General features: G+C 54.8%; 1 protein-coding gene across 1 annotated transcript; it reads right to left on the bottom strand.

Annotated features, from left to right (window-relative positions):
• Nucleotides 1-1,949: 1,949 nt before the first annotated feature.
• Nucleotides 1,950-16,549, bottom strand: NPR1 (natriuretic peptide receptor 1). Its single transcript, XM_065903822.1, has 22 exons — nucleotides 14,842-16,549; nucleotides 13,962-14,161; nucleotides 13,408-13,521; nucleotides 12,882-13,017; nucleotides 12,419-12,510; nucleotides 11,688-11,823; nucleotides 11,239-11,323; nucleotides 10,234-10,354; nucleotides 9,569-9,643; nucleotides 9,335-9,412; nucleotides 8,830-8,934; nucleotides 8,505-8,576; nucleotides 8,241-8,397; nucleotides 7,808-7,963; nucleotides 7,398-7,566; nucleotides 6,284-6,430; nucleotides 6,075-6,198; nucleotides 5,853-5,921; nucleotides 5,194-5,368; nucleotides 4,859-4,957; nucleotides 3,289-3,380; nucleotides 1,950-3,140 (listed from the first exon to the last, which is right to left on the bottom strand). The coding sequence occupies exons 1-22, from the start codon at nucleotides 15,551-15,553 to the stop codon at nucleotides 3,078-3,080; spliced, it is 3,177 nt and encodes a 1,058-aa protein (XP_065759894.1). The 5' UTR covers nucleotides 15,554-16,549; the 3' UTR covers nucleotides 1,950-3,077.
• Between the last annotated feature and the right edge of the window lie 1,558 nt (nucleotides 16,550-18,107).

Raw genomic sequence — 18,107 nt, forward strand, 5'->3', positions numbered from 1 at the left:
TATGTGAAAGCCTTGGTCAACTGCAAGGCACAATCGAATGCCAATGATTACTGTTGTTATTATTCTTATCATACTCCAGGGAAACCCTGTTGCCTCCCACCCTCCCAGACCTACTCCGCGGGACAGCCGGCGAAACTCAAGCGAGGCTAGACAGCCCCTCCCGCGTGGGCGGAGGTCCTGGCGCAAACCCGTCTCCCCGGCTAGCGGGTGGGGGCGCTACTGCTCGCCTCAGACCCTGCCCGCCTACCCGCCCCCCCACCTCCCCTCAGTAATGGCTTTCCCAGTCCTTCCTGGCTTCGGGGGCCTAACTCCGGAAGGAAATCTCCTCAGTTCCAGTGAAAGTTCTCGAGCTACTGAAGTCAGCGACTCCCTTGGCCTGTCTTCACACCCACTCCCCCAGCCCCCTCCCCTCCCAAGTGCCCGCAGCGGAGCCAGGCTGCCCCGGAAGGATCTGACCGGCAATTTCCTACAATTGTCTGACTGGGGCTCCTCAGTCTATCAGCTCCCCGCTTCCTTCCCCACCTCATCTCTTGCAGTCTACCCTCTCCAAAGCCCCAGTCTCCTGGATATCCCAACCTCCACCCTGATCTGACTTCTTAGGCCCCACAGTTCTCTTTAGCATTTCCTCTCTCTTCTAGGATTGTCACTACCCCGGGGGAGGCGGAATGGGAGTTTGGGAGTCAACATGGCCACCAGGGCCCATCAGGAAGTTGGATGTGCTGCCGTGTTACCAAGGCAACCACCCTTCTGTGTTAGGCCTTCCCAGAGCTATTTGTCCCCAGCAGAGGAGGGTGAGGACTTGACTGTGCTGGCTCCCTCTCCCAATAAATCAAATCTGACTGAGGCCAAAAAGGGTGGGCAGGGCGCACAGGATATCAAGAAGACTTATTAGACAAAGGGAGGTCAAGTTAACCTTTCTTGAGCCACTTGTGTATCAAGGAGCCCTGTCCCCAAGGCAGACCTCCAAGCTCTCCCTGGACCATCCTGACCTCCAGTGCCGCTGGGCGTGGACTCCAGGAAGAGGCTTGGGGAGGTCGGAGGAGGGGCCTGTCTGCACTTGATGGATGGTACTGAAGAAATGTCTGGCACTTTCTTTCCCCATGGGGGAGGTGAAACTGCAGCCACCTCTCCCCCGCATTCACATTCCTGCCTGCCTGCTCAGGAAGGGGGTGGGGTGGGTGGCCGGAGCAGGGAAAGGAGGGCCCTTAGCCCCACTGAGAGTTGTAAACTATCACTCACATTTGTCTACACCGGCAGGGGAACGGATGGGCAGGTGGACAATTCCCACACTTCAACTGAGGTAAAAAGGGATCCCTATGTTCCCACCGCACCCTCCTTCTTGGCTCCCAGACCTCCTGGGGCAGGTGCCAGGACTGCCCATTCAGTCTGCACTCATTATATTTCTACTGTATGCTGGGCATTGGGTAATAGAGCAAGTAAACAGAGGTCTCAAAGCGTAGTCCACAGATTCTGTGAATCCCCAAGATCCTTTCAGGGCATGTTGCTCAGTCAGTCAGTTCAGTCATGGCCAACTCTTTGCAACCCCATGGACTGTAGCCTGCTTGGCTCCTCTGTCCATGGAATTCTCCAGGCAAGAATACTGGAGTGGGTTGCCATTTCCTTCTCCATTTCAGGGGATGGATGAGGTCAAAATAATTTTCATAATTATTCTCTGACAGTGCAGTGGTTAGGACTTGGTGTTTTCACTGCTGTGGCCTGGGTTCAATCCCTAGTTGAGGAAGTAGGATCCTGCAAACTGCACAGCACTGCCAATTAAAAAAAAAGGTTTTTTCCCCCATAATCCTACTAATTATATATTATTTTCCCGTTTTTGGCTGCACTGAGCAGCACACAGAATCTTAGTTCCCTGACCAGGGATCAAACCTGTGTCCCTGCATCAAGAGCGTGGAGTCTTAACCACTGGATTTCCGGGGAAGTTTTTTATTTACCTTATTGACTGTTGTTATGTGCACTGATGGTGCAAAAACAATGGGGTTAAAAGGCTGGTGTCTTAGCATAAATCAAGGCAGTAGCACCAAACTAGTCATTGTAATCTTCAAAAACAAAACAAAACAAAAAAAAGCCAGTTTCTCTCAAGAACGTCTTTGATAAAGCAGTAAAAAATTAACATGTGATGGGTTTATTAAAGTTATTTTAAATGAGTTAATAAAGACTTGTTTTAATTTCTAATACAGAATATATCGATAGATATAACCCACATAAAAGCTCTTTGGGGCCCTCAGTAGTTCTAAAGGGTGTAAACAGATCCTGAGACCAACAGAGTCAGCACTGCTGGGGTCACTCATAGGCTGTTACACTGGTTCCTCAAAGTTGAAGGGAACTTTCTCACATATTAAACTGCCAGCTTGAGAAACGTCTTATTTAAAGTTGAGGGTAGAGAATACGGTTGTGTTTCCTGGCCACCCTGACTCGAGAAAAGACACTGTCACTGGAATAAAGATTTTAATGGTCTCCACTCACAGGAGAAGCAAGGCATAGAAGCCCACAGCCCTCTGTACTTCCCTTTCTCCCCTATGTGCTGAATATCTTGTGTTGGGTCATGGGGGATTCGGGGTGTTTGTGGCCCATGTGGGCCAGGCCCAGATGTGGGCTCCCCCCAGCCCCTAGATTCATTTATAGTTCCTTCTATTCTCACTCAGGGGGCTCTTCCCGCCCCCCCAATAATAGTCACAGTGTAGCAAGGTTGAGGGAGTAGGGCACAGGGAGGGGCAGGAGGATTCAGGAATCCACATCCCAGCCTGGCCTGGCCTGGGGTAGGGTGAAGAGTGAGTGTGTGTGCCTATGTGTGTGTGTGTATGTGTGTGTGTGTGTGTGTGTGTGTGTGTTCCCTGGGCATGACTGTGAGTTCTGGTCCAGTCCTGTGGGCTCCAAGTTCTCCCCCATACAAGTCCTCTTTCAGAGGTAGTATCTGGTGGCACCACTGGGGTCAGCACATCTGAGTTGTTCAAGCCACTTCTTTGGCAATGTGGGGTTGCTGTGGACGGGCTGATGCTGGCATCTCTCTGTCATCTCTGGCCCAGGGAAGGGGGGAGTGGAAGGCCAGGAGGGGAGCCAGGTCAGCCTCGGGTGCTACTCCCTCGCTCCCCCAGGAGCCAGTAGGTCCGAACTTTGCCTTTGCCCTGGAGGGAAAAAGAGGACATTGGGGGTGGGGAGTGATACATTCACTTTCCCAAATGATGGGAATGGGGATGGTTGCTTGAGAAGGGGCCTGGGGGAAGGTGAGCCCTGCAGGGACCTCAAGGGGTCATGAGGGCGGGGACTTTCTACCTTCATTTCTACATCCCCTCGAAGCTCCAGTTCGAAACCACCAAACTCCTCCAGAACAGCTTTGGTTTCAGAAGATAAGTGGATCTTCAGGGCTGGGTAGGATAAAGGAGGAGAAGGGAGACGAGAGATGCAAGAGTTGGGAGCAGGAGATTGGGGGCCATAGGGCTAGAAAGATGCTCTCCCACCTTCCTTTAGCCCTGAAAACCTCCTAATTCAGAGTCCCACCCACTCCACGTGGTGTCTGACCACATAGGCCTCACCCTAAGAATTCCAGAGCTGTGCTGTCCACCATGATAGCCACTAGTCACATGTAGCTATTTTTTATTTATTTATTTATTTTTGTAGCTATTTAAATTGTAATTAAAATGAAATACAGTTAAAATGCAATAAATAAATAAAACACAATGCCTCAGAGGCTACCATATTGGACAACACAGCTTATAGAACATTTCTATTACTGCAGAAAGTTCCATTGGACAGCACTTCAGAGCGTCACCAGGCTCTAGACAGATGTAGAGTGTAGAGGTCAAGGGCTCAGACACTGGAGACTGCACTGCCTAGTACGAATCCCAGCTTGGCTCTCGCTCGGCTGGGGAAGTAATATTAACTCTCTGTGCCTCATTTTCCTTGTCTACAAAATGCTGGGAGTGATAGGATCCATCTCAAAGCTTTCTTGTGTGGATTAAATTTAATGTTACTCATAAAGTATTTTAAAAGAATCTGGCACTTAGGAGGCACTATACAATCGGTTACTATCAACGTTTTTTAACTTAACACCCTCATTTTAGGGTTGAGGGAGCCCAGGCCTTGGAGAGGAGATCTGTGCAGGCTGCTGAGGTCAGGCCCAGGCTTCCTAACTACAGTTCCCTGCAGCCCTTCCTTGAGTCCCTAGCAAACTGTGGTCTAGGTCATCTTAGTATTCCAGGGCCTGGTATTCAGTAGTTGCTCAATAAATGGTAACTGAATTGAATTGTGTTGACTACAGCAGGAAGCAGATCAACAGGAAGCAAGCCCAAGGGAAGAGCTGGGAGCAAGCATAGGTACCCATTGTGTTCCAGGGGTTGTGCTGTTTTTTTATAACCCAAGACATCATCATTTTAAAGATAAACAGCTGAAGCTCAGACAAGCTGAACAATTACGTGCTAGTCATGTTATACGACTTTCTCAAATAACTTTTCTGAGGTAGATGTTCCATTATCATTTTCCAGATAAGGAAAACAGGGGTTCAGGGAGGTGTAGCAAACTGACATGAAACATCAGTTGTAGAACTGAGATTCACACCCAAGTGGGCGGCTCTGAAGCCCTCCTGACCACACTCAAGAGGGCCCTAAGGGCAAGATTCCTGCTGGAAACTGCCAGACGTTGGTCTGGAAAGACTTCTCAGTCATTTGGCAAGAGGGGGCAGCTGGGACCTGCGTCTCTGATTAGACTCAAGGTGACCTGGCCAGGTTGAACCCTTATAAGAAGGCAACTCGGGAAGAGAGAGAACAGGGAGTGGAAGGCATCCGCTGCCAGGCGGGCAACTACAACCCCCCTGCCCGCCCTGTCCCGCCCAGGGGACCCAGAGTACCTTCCCCGTTAGACTCCATTCTTGAGGCAGTGTTGACTGTGTCCCCAAAGAGACAGTACCGGGGCATCTTCAGCCCCACCACGCCGGCACACACGGGTCCTGAAGGGAGTGGAAGCCCATCAGTTCAGAGAAGCAGGTGGGAGGAATGGAGGGTGACCTAGGTGGGGCCAGAGGGTGAGGCTAGGGTAGGGTGCCCCAGGAGAGGCAGCAGGTGGGGTCTGTGGTCGGTGGGAGCCCAGGGGTGTGGGTGTGGCGGGGGGAGGTGAAGGTGTATGCGCGCGTGTAGGTAGCGCTGGAGAGAGCTGGGGCTGGTCTCTGGTCTTCGGCGGCCTCACCCGTGTGGATGCCGATGCGCAGGCGCAGCTGCTCCTGGGGCCGGTGGCAGATGCGGAAGGAACGCACCGCGTCCAGCAGCGCCAGGGCCATGCGGGCCACCTCGCGGGCGTGCAGCCGCCCGTTCCGCACCGGGAGCCCGGACACCACCATGTAGGCGTCACCAATGGTCTCCACCTACGAGGGTCGTGAGAGAGTGCCGGACCTGAGGGCTCCAACTTTCTCCTCCCAGTGTGAGCCGTCACCCAGAGGGTACTGTCTCCTAGGCTACCGCCTACCAGCCATTGTGTTTGCTCATCCTCCATACTCCGCCCGGTTTTTCTGCCGGTTCCTGGTATCCTTGTGACACCTCCTCGTGACACTGTCTTTGCCCATGTCCCTTAGTCTTCTCTCTCCTTGTTTTTTTAGTTCTACCTGTTTATTGCTACCAACCCATCTCCCTCCACCCACCTCATGCGTGCATGCTTAGTCATGGAACCCCATGGACTGCAGCCCACCAAGCTCCTCTGTCCATGGACTCTTCCAGGCAAGAATACTGGAGTGGGTTGCCATTTCCTTCTTCAGGCTAGTCTTCTCTCTTAAGGCTCTGTGTCATTCTACCCTTCACTTTTCTGTAACCCTGTCCACAACTGCCTGTCTGTCCCTTCCCATCTTTACTCACCTTGTATACATCAAAGTTGTCTATAACAGCATCAAAACAAGTGTACAGGTCGTTGAGCAGGGTCACCACCTGGAAGAAAAGAGCATCCACAAGGGGTGAGGAGTAAGGGGCCCCACCTGGGCTCAGGTGGAAAATGCAGACCCAGAAGGCAGACCTGTGGGATGGAGATGAGAAGCCAAGCACACCTGGCTGCTCTCACCCCTGTAGCTGTGCCTGACTTACCTGCATGGGCGTGCTCTCTGCTGATAGGGCTGTGAAACCCACGATGTCACTGAAGTAGATGGTGACGCTGTCAAAGGCTTCAGCCTGGACCGTCTCCCCACGCTTCAGCTGCTCAGCCACTGAGCTGAAGGGCCAGGGACAGGGACAGGATCAGAAGATGAGCTGGGGCCAGGACAGGGGTGGCGGGGGCACGAGGTGCAGGCACTCACTGAGGGAGAATCTGGTAGAGCAGTGCCTCGGCCTTGCGCTTCTCCTCCAGGTAGGCCTGGGTCCGCTCCTCCACCAGCTCCTCCAGGTTGTTGGCGTACTGCTCCATGCGTGACAGCAGGTTGTCCAGGATGTTGCTGCTGTTCTCCCTGGGGAGGGGGGTGGCGGAGGGGGTGGTGGTCAAAGGGGAGCAGCATGCCCAATGCTGCAGTGCCCACCCCAGGCTCTCACCTTCCCCAGACTTAAGTTAGCTTATACTTAAGTTAGCTTATACAGCAGAGTCCCTGGAGATGGTCAGGGTTGGGGGACACAGCAGGATGGGAGTGCAGGGGAAGAGGGTAGGAAGAAAGTCCAACTCTTCCCTGAGTCCCCAGGGTCAAGTCTGAAGCTTCAGATGTATTGGCTCTTCTGCTCATTTTGTTGAACACAAGTAGGCTAGAAGGAGGTGGAGGAGATAGAGGGCTTCCCAGGTGGTGCTAGTGATAAAGAACCCGCTTGCCAATGCAGGAGACCCAGGAGACGAGGGTTCGATCCCTGGATCGGGAAGATCACCTGGAGGAGGGCATGGCAACCCACTCCAGTATTCTTGCCTGGGAAATCCCATGGAGGGAGGAGCCTGGCAGGCTATATAGTCCATAGGATCTCAAAGAGTCAGACACGACTGAAGTGACTTAGCACACATGCACACAGAGGAGGTAGAAAGGAACAGGGATCAACTGAGAAGAGTGAGGGCACAGACTAGCTAAGGGGTGTGCCTGGAGGAACCGGCCCCCATAGAGCACACTGGGAAAGGGGAGCAAAGGATGGGTGGGAGCCCCCATGGAGGACAGAGAGGCAAAGGGAGGAGGTGCAAGGCCATTTACTCTGCTTACCAGTGAAGACTGGAGCAGGGGCCGGGGAGGACACTGGTATGAAAAGTGGGTGGCTGTGGGGACAACTGGGTCCCAGAGTATTCACAGAGGGGGCTGCGGGGCTGTGGTGGGCTGGAGCAGGCTATGTCTGGGGGGCTGTGCATGGGCTCTGCCACCCACCACAGGGATAAGACTTAAGCGTCGGATACACGGTGGCTGCCGTGGGTGGAGGAGACTGGGATGGCTCAGGACTAACGCCAGCGACCTGTTAAATTTTCGCAACATCAGGCGGATCTGCTGGAAGGGTGGCCGCTCCTGTGGGTCCTCAGCCCAGCAGCGCTGCATCAACTGCCCCAGTTCCTCCAGGTGACTCTGCAGGACCAGGGAGGGCCGGAAGGGGGGCTGCTCGCCCCGAGTCACACGCTCGATGATCTCTGTGTGGTTGTGGGGAGAGAGGATGAGGGATGGGTTCAGCCTGGGGCCTGTTGAGTAACGAGGTGGGGAAGCCCAGGACCAGAGCAAGGGCTGGGGAAGCCCCGCAGGGACATGGGCCAGCGGTGCCTGGGGTCGCTGGCCACAGTGGTGGAGAAGGGGGCAGTGTTTCCAGGGTTCCCTCTCTCTCGAGGTGGGGTCAGTGGAGTGTGGCGGCATTAGGGGAAAGTGTGGTCCTCTCACCTTTGGGACTAAGGTCCAAACCTTCCACGTGGAAGGCACCACTCCTCAGGGCAATCTCCTGAAGGATGATCCCAAAGCTGTACACATCACCAGCCTGGGAGCCCCGGGCAGGGGGCGAGGCCATTCGCAGGAGCTCAGGGGCAGTCCACAACTTTTCTGTGGGTCAGAGGTCAGGAGTCACAGGGTGAAGGGCCCCAAAGCTAAGGGGTGACGGGAAACAAGGAAGTGGCTGGGCTGATCTGGAGACAAAACAGGGGGTGCTAGAGCTAGAAGCAGCTTGAAACGACTTCGTCTGACTCAGCTTTCTGCTGATGATGAATTGAGCTGGCAGTCAGGAAAGGTGGGCCTGAGCCCATTGCAGGCCAGGGCATCGGTCTCCCCATCGGGTTGTGCTGACCGTAGGGGTTAGGGGTCAGAGTCATGCGGGGCTCACTGGCATAGAGGGTGTGTCCTTGCTCTGGCTCTGGATCCCTGAAGCTCTCCAGCCCGTAGTCAGTGATCTTGAGCACAAAGCGCCCGTCTACCACGCAGTTGGATGACTTGAGGTTCCCATGGGAGCAAATGGCTCCATTGTGTAAGAACAGCATACCCTGGGAAGTTTGGGGAGGCAGGGGTCTGAGTGGGACCTCCAACCAGGGCCAGAGAAGAGGCCTGCCTGGCCCCTCACCCCACACCCAGTGGGCTATACCCAACCTACCTTGACAATGTCATTGGTGAGCGAGTACCGGAACATCCAGTCCAGGGTGATGCTCTCATTCTCCAGGATGTCCTGTAGGGCAGTGAGAGTCAGCTCTGGACCCTGCATGCGCCCCCAGGAGGAGGAGTGCAGGGGTCCTGCTGACATAAACTGGCAGAAGAGAACAAAGCTTTGTATTTACTCTGGAGCCACCACCCTCCCCCACTTCCATTTTACAGATGGGGAAAATAAAGATCAGAAAAAAGGAGAGGCTTGCGCTTATGGTCAGTCAAGGGCGGACTCAGGGCTGGACCCAGGTGTCCTGACACTCCCTTGTTACCCTCACCTGCAGGCTCCCACGGGGACAGTACTCTGTGAGGATACAGATGTTGGGGGGATCAGTGCAGGCTCCCACAAACCTGGTCAAGTGTTCATTTTGTACATCCCGCATCTGCAGGCGAGAGCCAGCATCAGAGCCTGGCAGAGACCTCACTCCGCACCAAGTCGCCACTACCCTCAGGGACCCCTCACTCTTCCTAAGTCCCGATGTATTCTCTCCAGACATTCTAGAGCTTCCCGTGATTCCCGCTCCTGTTTGACAGAACCCGTCCCCAGAATCCGCTCCCTATTCCCTCTGCCTCCTAAGCCCGTCCAGCGGAGCCCCTAGGAAATCTCCAGTAGCCCTTCTCCCACCTGTGATTCTACTCACAATGTCAAGGGCCCCTCCCACGGCTCTAGTGCCCGCCCTTTCCTAGGATGCGCTGTTGGCCGCTTCTGTTGGCCAACCTCCCCGTATCCCCAGATTCTTCCCCAGGCCACTGCCTGCCTCCCTCCCTCCCTCCGCACATTACATGCTTCAGCTCAAACAGGACTTCCCGTGTCAGCTCAATGCGTTTCCGGTTCACGCGTTTCACAGCCACGAGGTTGCCCTGAGCAAGGAGTGGAGGTGGGCACTGTGAGGAGAGAGCCCGGCACTGGGAACCCCAGCGCTCCCACAGCCCCCCACTGCCCTGAGACCCTCCGCAGCCCTCCATCAGAGGACTGCCTGTCGCAGCGGGAGGACCAGTGGCCTCACGCAGACCTACCTTATAATATGCTGTCCTGGCAAAGATTTGGAGCTGGCCCTCTGTGGTCAGTAGGGAGCCATAATTGGAGCCTCTCTGAAGGGGTGGAGCACAGGAGGGGTGGTCAGCCAGCGGGCCTAGTTCTCCATCCCGGCCGTCTGGGCTCTGCTCTTCACTACTCTGCCTTATCTTTGTGTCACCCGGCCTCATCCTGTCATCCAGCTCAATGTGTGGAATTTCAGCTCATCCTGAAATCCTTTCCTCATTTACTTACTTTTTAAAAAACAAGATTTATTGGAGTGTAGTTGCTTTACAGTGTTGTGTTGGACCGCAAAGTGAATCAAATGTATATACACATCTATCCCTTCTTTTTCAGATTTCTTTCCCGTTTAGGTCACCACAGAGCATTGACTAGAAGTTCCCTGTGTTATCCAGTAGGTTCTCATTATTTACTTTAAAAAAAAATGTATTTTCACATATGCTATCACTGACCTGTGAGGGAGGCTCTGTGGATATCATCATTATCTGAGATGGTCTCAGAGAGGATATGTGACTTGCCCAAGGTCACATAGCAAGTGAAGGCAGAGCTGGGACGAGAATCTTGCTCTCTACCTTAACTTGTCAGGTGCTAACCCCCATACCCGTACCCGGCTCAGCCCCCTTCTTCCCAGTAGTGGAGTTCTTACCCCGCTCAGGGTCAGCCGGCTGCCTGCACTCCGGAGATGCCTCTCAAGGCTACTGGGCTGCAGGTCCTCCCAGCGCACGCGCCACAGCTCTGAGGCCAGTTCCTTCTCCAGCTGCATCTTCCTGGGGCACGAAACCTGCACCTGAGCCCACATCTGAGCTCCTGACCCAGGGCGGGGGTACTCAGCAGCCCCTCCTCAGAGCCCTGGGATCTCTGCAGGAGCTGAGAGATGGGTGGGGCAGTTACAGCCTCTCGGCTCGGAGTCAGGAGGCCTGGGTGAAATTCTGCCTCACTGGGGACCTTGAGGTAGTCATTTCACTTCTCTGAGGGCTCATGTTCACATCTAAATGTCCTCATGTGGAAACTGGGGATCTTGATGTTTATTTCAAAGCATTGTTATAAGAATGAAAAGAAATGTGTGTGGAAGTGCCTGGCACACAATTTATGCTCAACCAGCCCTGATTTTCTTCTCTCCCTCCTTGCTTCCCTCTGTCATCAACTTTTTCTGCACCTGTCAGCCTCCCACCAGAAGGCAGGAGTGAGTCTTCCTTATCTCTCTCCTCTGCTCTGGGTTCAGCCCCTGGTACATGGCCGAGCCATCATCCTTGGTCAGCTAATATGGGTCTAATACATTGCTTCCCATCTGGTCTGTACAAACAGGAAGGGAGGATAGACCAGCCTCAGCTCAGAACCCACATCCTATGATGCTCCAACAGATCTGCTCCTTCTTGGATCTCCCAGATCCTCCTTGACCACTCCTATCTCTGGTGCCTCCTTAAGTCTCCTGCGTTGGCAGGGGGGTTCTTTACCACTAGCACCACCTGGGAAGCCCTTTCCCCTCCTTCTTCGTTGGAGGGCTTTTTAGTCTCTTTTCTCCCCCATATCCCTGGGCTTTGCTGTGCTGTCCCTTCACCCCTCCCTCTCCACTCCGGGCCCCTGCCACCTCCTCTGCTACTGGCTCTCCAGGCCTTCCAGCCTCAGTCACCAACCTCATCCCCAGGCTCACCTGTATATGAAGAAGGAGACGATCAGGATGCTGAGAAGGGAAAGGCTCCCCACCAAAGCCAGCACCTCCAGGGTGGAGAAGTGGTCTACAGAGGAGGACCGAGTTGCAGCAAGAGAGATGTGAGATAGACATTGGACAGGAGAAAGAAGAACTTTTTTATATATAATTTTTTTTTTTTGGCTGCCCTGCATGGCATGCAGGATCCTCTCTGAGATTTGAACCCATGCCTAAAGTGGAAACATGGAGTCCTAATCACTGGACTGCCAGGGAAGTCCCAGCACTTTTTAATATTTAATCAGTGAACTCAGATGGTGGACGAAGGAACAAAAACGGCAGGCGGAGTCTCTGTGGGAAACCCTCAGTGCCAGAGAGCAGCACCTATTCGACCTCCTGAACAGGAAGCATGCAGTGTCTCCAGAATGCAGGCCAGGAAGGCAAGGGGCAGTCACCTTGGTTGCAGGCTGGGTCCTCATTGTCGAAGCCGCACTTGGGGACATCAGGAGGTGGATACCCCAGGGGCCAGTTCAGTTTGCGCCCTGACATGGTCACCAGTTCTTGGGAAGTCCCATTGAAGTTCAGAACAACCTATGAGAGGGCAGGAGTGGTGGGCGGGCCAGGGCCCTTGGTGAGGCCTCCTGTCCAGGGAAGCAGTCCTGCCCCCCACCTACCCCGCCTCCGCTGCCAGAGACTGAGTCTGCCCTGTCAACAGTTCACCGAGCCCCTGGCGTGACTGGATACAGAGAGCCTCATACCCACGCCCCATGTTATCAGAATGGACAAACTTGACAATGACTTAAGTGCTTCTATATTCTGTATAGGATCACAGTCCCACACTCAGGAAGTTTGTAATCCGGGATTGAAGCACCCAGAAAATAGGAAAAGGCAGTGTTTTCAGTCCACATTCCCAGGCCTAAACCATATACTCCTCCTTCTGAGTATAGCCTGTCTCTGCTGGGAGGGGATCCTGCCTCCCTTCAGAGACATGGGGCTTGCTGAGGGCAGGGTTGTGTTCCCTACTTACACATGGGCTCCCCAAGGACAACACCCAAGTCCCTATCACTCTGGTTGTTCCTCCAGATTGGCTGGATCACTTTTATCCAGGGTTCGCTCTTATGCACAGAGGTGGGAAGGGGAGATGTCACTCCCAGTTGGCACTGCCTTCTTGGGGGCACAACCTTACCCTGAAGGCGCCAGTGTTAGGATCCATATCCCAGAGGGAGAAGTCAGTCTCCCGGTCTCCATTGCTGTCCATTTTCAGGTATCCTGTCACACCTGGGGGTATGGAGGATGATGGCTGTGTTTTGAGAGTGAAAGTTCAGGGACTCCAGACCTCATCTCCATCTTTTGATCTTGTCTGTCTTGCTCTCCAAATACACACACACACACACACACAAACACACACACACACACACACACACATAATAAAAGAGACAGACATGTCATCAGCAGGAATGACTGGTGTTGGGCACTTAAGAAGACTTGTCATGACACTAGGGAGATGGGGAAGAAAGCCTAAAGGCAGCTTGGAGGAGAGGAAGAGACTGGCGTGTGTAACTACCTGCACTGCAGGCCCAGAGGCTTCTTGTTGCCTCCTGCCTGGGGCGCCCCAGGGTAGCCCATTCCTGCCACCTGCAGTCCCTGACCTTGGAAGGTTCGGTTCCACATCCGCTGAGTGATGCCCTCCCCATCGGTGACAGCTCCCCCGTGTGCTAGAGTCTCCGTCACCGCCTGGATGTAGAGCAGGAGCCCATCATGGAAGGACGCTGGGATGGTGTTCACCTGCAGGGGCAGAGAGAGCTGGGCTGGTGGGGGGAAGTATGAGGGGTGCAGAGTGGGGTGCTGTGGGGCAGGGAATGGAGGAGGATGGATGAAAACAACCCTACTCATGTACGTATAGAGAGATTTCACTACTTATAAGACACATCTGTATACACCTGCTAGGCACATGGGGCAGGACGTATCATCCTCATTTTACTGATAAAGATTTGAGGTTCAGACGTTGAACAATTGTCAGTGCCGCCCTCCATCATCAGGAGAGATAGGGGAGCAAAGGGAAGGGAGAGAAGGGCAGACCGGGAATAGGAGGGAGGCTGAGAAAGTGGGGTAGAGAGCAGCAGAGGGGTGTGGAGTGGAGATTCGGGGTCCACATCACCCAGGACCACCTCCTACCAGGCCATCCTCCATGGTGAAGTTGAACTGCTCAAGGGCCAAGCGTTTTAGCTTCTGTAGGAATTCCAAGTACTCAGGATTATTCGGCTCTTTATATGTAATGATTTTGGCAGCCTGAGGAGGAGTCAGTGGAGAGGGGAGAGCTGGTTGGATGCTGACTCTGGTCCTCCCTGTATCCTGAGTGCCCATCTCCCAGAGTTGCACCTCTGCTTAGCTCAAGGTCAGATTGGACATGAGGTGCTGCATGAGGTGCTGCCTGCATCAAAGCAGGGAATGAACTGGGATGGCATTTCTAAGTCCTGATGGTTGACGGGATGTGAACATTATCCCGCCTCAAGGGCATTCTCTCATATTTTTAGCCTCCTAGTTCTGCCATCTTCTGACCTTCTATGTATCCGTGGCCTCAGCCCCCTGTCCTTCTGTCACCTAACTCCCTACGAGCATCAATAACTTCTTTTCTGGAATCCTTTCAGACACCGAGGCACCCAGGACCCAGAAACGATGTGCCAGCAACCCAGAGCCCCACAGCCTGGGCTTCCAAGCTGGACCCTCACCTGAAAGGCCTGGTGGGCACTGACATCCTGCCCATCTCCTCTCTCCCAGGGCCTGCGGGGAGCAAGGCCGTGTGCACCTTGCAGGCTTTGCCCAAAGAGGTCCAGGTGGAAGAAAACATAGTTGTCCCCACTCAGACCAGCTTCCAGGGCCAGAAGCATGAGGGCTCTGAAGGTATCCGGCGAGCTGCAGATGTAGATAACTGGGGGAGAGAGAGAAACCAGGGAAGCCAGGGTGTCAGGGAATGGAGGAGAAACTGAAGCGGGGGCACCCAGGGGAGGAAGTTCAGAGACCCTGCGGTGGTCAAGTGGAACTCCCGGCTCAGTCTAGGCGAAGCAGGAGAAAGACAACAGAGAAGGCGGTGGGAGGGGGAGGGAGAAGGAGGCCAGATAGGGAGAGCAGGAATAGTGGAGCTGAAGGTGGGGAAGGTGAGGGTGGCGCAGGGAGAGCAGGGGAGGGCCAGCTGGAGAGGGGACTGGAGCTCCGGGAAGGGAAGCTGGAGCAGGGAAGGCGGCTGCTGGAAAAAGATGGGAAATGGGGGAGGAAAAGAGGGCTGGGAACTAAGCCGGGGCCCTACTAGGTGTCAGGGTGTTAGCTGGAGGCTTTTTTACCTCTGTTAAATTAACTCCGGAGGAATCGGTGGGAAGGAGGGAGTGGGGAGGTGAGAATCGAGTGGGGAGGTGAGAATCGAGGCGAGCCTAGGAAGAGAGGGGGCCATGGAGAAAGACAGGGAAATAGAAACTCAGAGGTGGACGGGGCGGAGGAGGCCGAGGCAGGAGTGAAGGGCCCAGAGGAGGAGACGTTTAGTGCAGCCAGGAGAGAGGTCAAGTCCCGGGGAAGGCCCGGAGGCCGAGCGGCCAGACGGGTGTGCCCTGCCTCTACCTCGGCCTTTACGCCGCACGGTGCGCAGCAGCATGGCGTAGTGGTCGCGGTCTCCCTCGGCGAATTCCAGGTGGTCCACCGTGATGTTGAGGCGGTCGCGAACCCGCATGTACAGACCCTCCACCACGAAGAAGCAGGGCTGGTCGTTCCCTGGCTGGTAGGCGTAGAGCACGAGCGCCTGGCGCTCCCAGCCCAGCCGTCGGTGCAGCGCCGCCACGAAGTCGCCCAGCTTGGCGTGGCTGGGTCCCGCGCGGGTGGTCAGCGCGTACTCGTCCTTGGCTCCGAAGCCCACGGCGGGGGCGCCGGCGGTCAGCAGCGGCACCCGCCAGTGCGCGGTGAAGCGGCCCACGGGGGCGGCGGCGTACACGCAGCCGGGGCCCAGGAACACCGCGGGGCTGTGCTCCCACTTGAGGTCCACGGCGGCCAGGGGCGCGGCGGTGTCGGAGCAGACGCCCAGCGCGCTCTCGCTGCTGCCCAGCACCGTGCGGACTGTCCAACCCGGCAGCAGGTCCGGCTGCGCCTTCACCCGGGCCAGGGCCAGCTCCACCGCCGGTCCCACGCGCGCCCAAGACCACGGGTACGAGGTGTTGGTCAGAGGCAGCACCACGGCCACCGTCAGGTTGCCAGCGTAGCTGCCCGGGAGCAGTAGCAACGGCGGCAGGAGCAGAAGCAGGCGCAGGCGGGCGCCGGAGGGGCGCCCGGGGCGCGGCATGGCCTCAGCGGGCACCGTGGTGGGCGAGCGCTCCCACCATGGCCTCAAGCGTCCACTCCGGCTCAGCGGCCGGTACTGGGCACCGGGAGCGCCCCTGTGGGAGGGAAGAGGGGCGGAGCGGGGGCGCTCACCCGGAGCACGCTGCCCCCTCTAGCTGCGACCGTCCGCGCCGGGAGCGCCAGGGGCGCGCGACCTAGGGGTGTGCCCAGGGCTCTGCGGAGCAGGTGGGTGCGAGGAGAGCGCGGGGGCCGAGAGGACCCGAGTGTGAACCACAGGGTGTGTGTGTGTGTGCGTGCGTGTGTGTGTGTGCGTCTGTTAGGAGAGAGAAAAAGAGAGCACGAGCGAGCGCTCGGAGGGGAAGGATGGGAGAGAGGGCGCCAGGGAGTTAAAGGGGAGTGTGAGTGTTTGTATGTGCCTGAGCGCTTGGCCCAGGGAGTGTGCCAGAAGGGGCGTCCGGCCGGCCCAAGACTCCGACAGTCTGGGGGGAACTGGGGAGGACCCAAGCCAAGCTCCGAACCCTCCCTCCCGGCCGCTTCCCCTCCCAGACTCCGAGACCGTAGAACCGAGCCTGGATCTTTAACTCCTTCCTCCCCGCCCCGAAGTCGCGGACTCTTCCCGAGCCTCTCAACTCGCGCGGTTTCCTCTAGATGCTCTTCTCGCTTCTCGGCGGGCCAAATGTGTTTCTCCTCCGAGAAGCGGTACCCGCAGAAGGGGCTTCCCCACGGGGATGGGAAGAACAGAGATGTGTGGAAGTAACAGCGTGCCTCTTGCGCCCCACCTTGTCCCTCTCCTCCTACCTGACTCCGCCGCGGGAAGAAAGAGGTGCAGGTTTGGGATCTTAGCCGGAAAAGGTGTGAGTGTTCGGTTGTGTGTCAGGTTGTGGGGCAGGAGGGTGACGGTTTCTGGAAAAGAAGTTAAAGTAGTTGAATCCAGGGTCCCGTGACCACTCTATCTAGGTTGTCACCCACCCCCCAGCTTCCAGACAGAGCGGATTAGCGGAGAAAAAGGACCAGGTGGAGGGCGGAGTTAACTCTAGTTCCCAAAAGGCCGTAGGAACGGGAGGGAGAGCTGGTGGGTGGCCGCTGAAGCGAAGAGGTGTGACCTCAGGGCCGCTGCCGGCGTGTGCGTTTGCTTTGTCTTAAAGAGGATTATTAAAGTGAGATTTGTCGGGACGGTGGCAGACAGTGTTGGAAATGACAAGTGGAGGTATATATTGGGGAGTGTTTGGGGGGCCCTTGACGGCTGGGCCGGGGGCTGGACAGCTGTGAAATCAGTCTGCCCTCTAGTGGCCAGAAGAAGTCATTGGCGGTATTGCGCGCCAACCTCTGAAAACTGCCTCAGTTCAGTTCAGACCAGTCGCTCAGGACCAAAGATCTGCAAACTTCTACACTGTAGACTTTCAAAGGACCTAGTACATGTCAAGCACCAACTAGATGCTGAAGGCATAAATATGAAGATTCTGTGTGTGTATATTTGTCCTTGCTGTTGTTCTGTCACTAAGTCACGTCCGAATCTTTGCCACCCCAGGGACTAAAGCACCCCAGACTCCTCTGTCCTTCACTATCTCCTGTCCATTCAGTCGGTGAAGCTATCTAACCATCTCATCTTCTGCCACCTCCTTCTCCTTTTGCTTTCTGTCTTTCCCAGCATCAGAGTCTTTTCCAGTGAGTAGGCTCTTCACATCAGGTGGCCAAAGTACTGGAGCTTCAGTTTCAGTCCTTCCAATGAATATTCAGGGTTGATTTCCTTTAGAATTGACTGGCTTGATCTTCTTGCTGTCCAGTGGACTCTCAAGAGTCTTCTCAAGCATCACAGTCTGAAAGCATCAATTCTTCAGCGCTCAGTCTTCCTTATGCTCCAACTCTCACATCCATTCATGACTACTGGAAAAACCACAACTTTGACTATATGGACCTTTGTTGGCAAAGTAATGTCTCTGCTTTTTAATATGCTGTCTAGGTTTCATAGCTTTCCTCCCAAGGATCAAGTGTCTTTTCATTTCATGGCTGCAGTCACCATCCATAGTGATTTTGGAGCCCAAGAAAGTAAAATCTGCCACTGTTTCCACTTTTCCTCCTTCTACTTGCCATGACTTGATGGGACCGGATGCCATGATCTTACTTTTAATCGTGTTGAGTTTTAAGCCAACTTTTTCACTTTCCTCTTTTACCCTCAGCAAGAGGTTCTTTAGTTCCTCTTCACTTCCTACCATTAGAATGGTAGTATCTGCATATCTGAGGTTATTGATATTTCTCCTGGCAATCTTGATTCCAACTTATGATTCCTCCAGCCTGGCGTTTCACATGATGTGCTCTGCATAGAAGTTAAATAAGTAGAGTGACAATATGCAGGCTTGTTGTACCCCTTTCTCAATTTTGAACCGGTCTTCCCTGTCTGATTCTAACTGTTGCTTTTTGACCTGCATTCAAGTTTCTCAGGAGACAGGTGAGGTGGTCTGGTATTCCCATCTGTTGAAGAATTTTCCACAGTTTATTGTGATCCACACAGTCAAAGGTTTTGGTGTAGTCAATGAAGCCAAAATAGATGTTTTCCT

This window comes from Muntiacus reevesi, chromosome 1 (assembly GCF_963930625.1).
Source record: "Muntiacus reevesi chromosome 1, mMunRee1.1, whole genome shotgun sequence".
In the NCBI taxonomy this organism is placed as follows: Eukaryota; Metazoa; Chordata; class Mammalia; order Artiodactyla; family Cervidae; genus Muntiacus; species Muntiacus reevesi.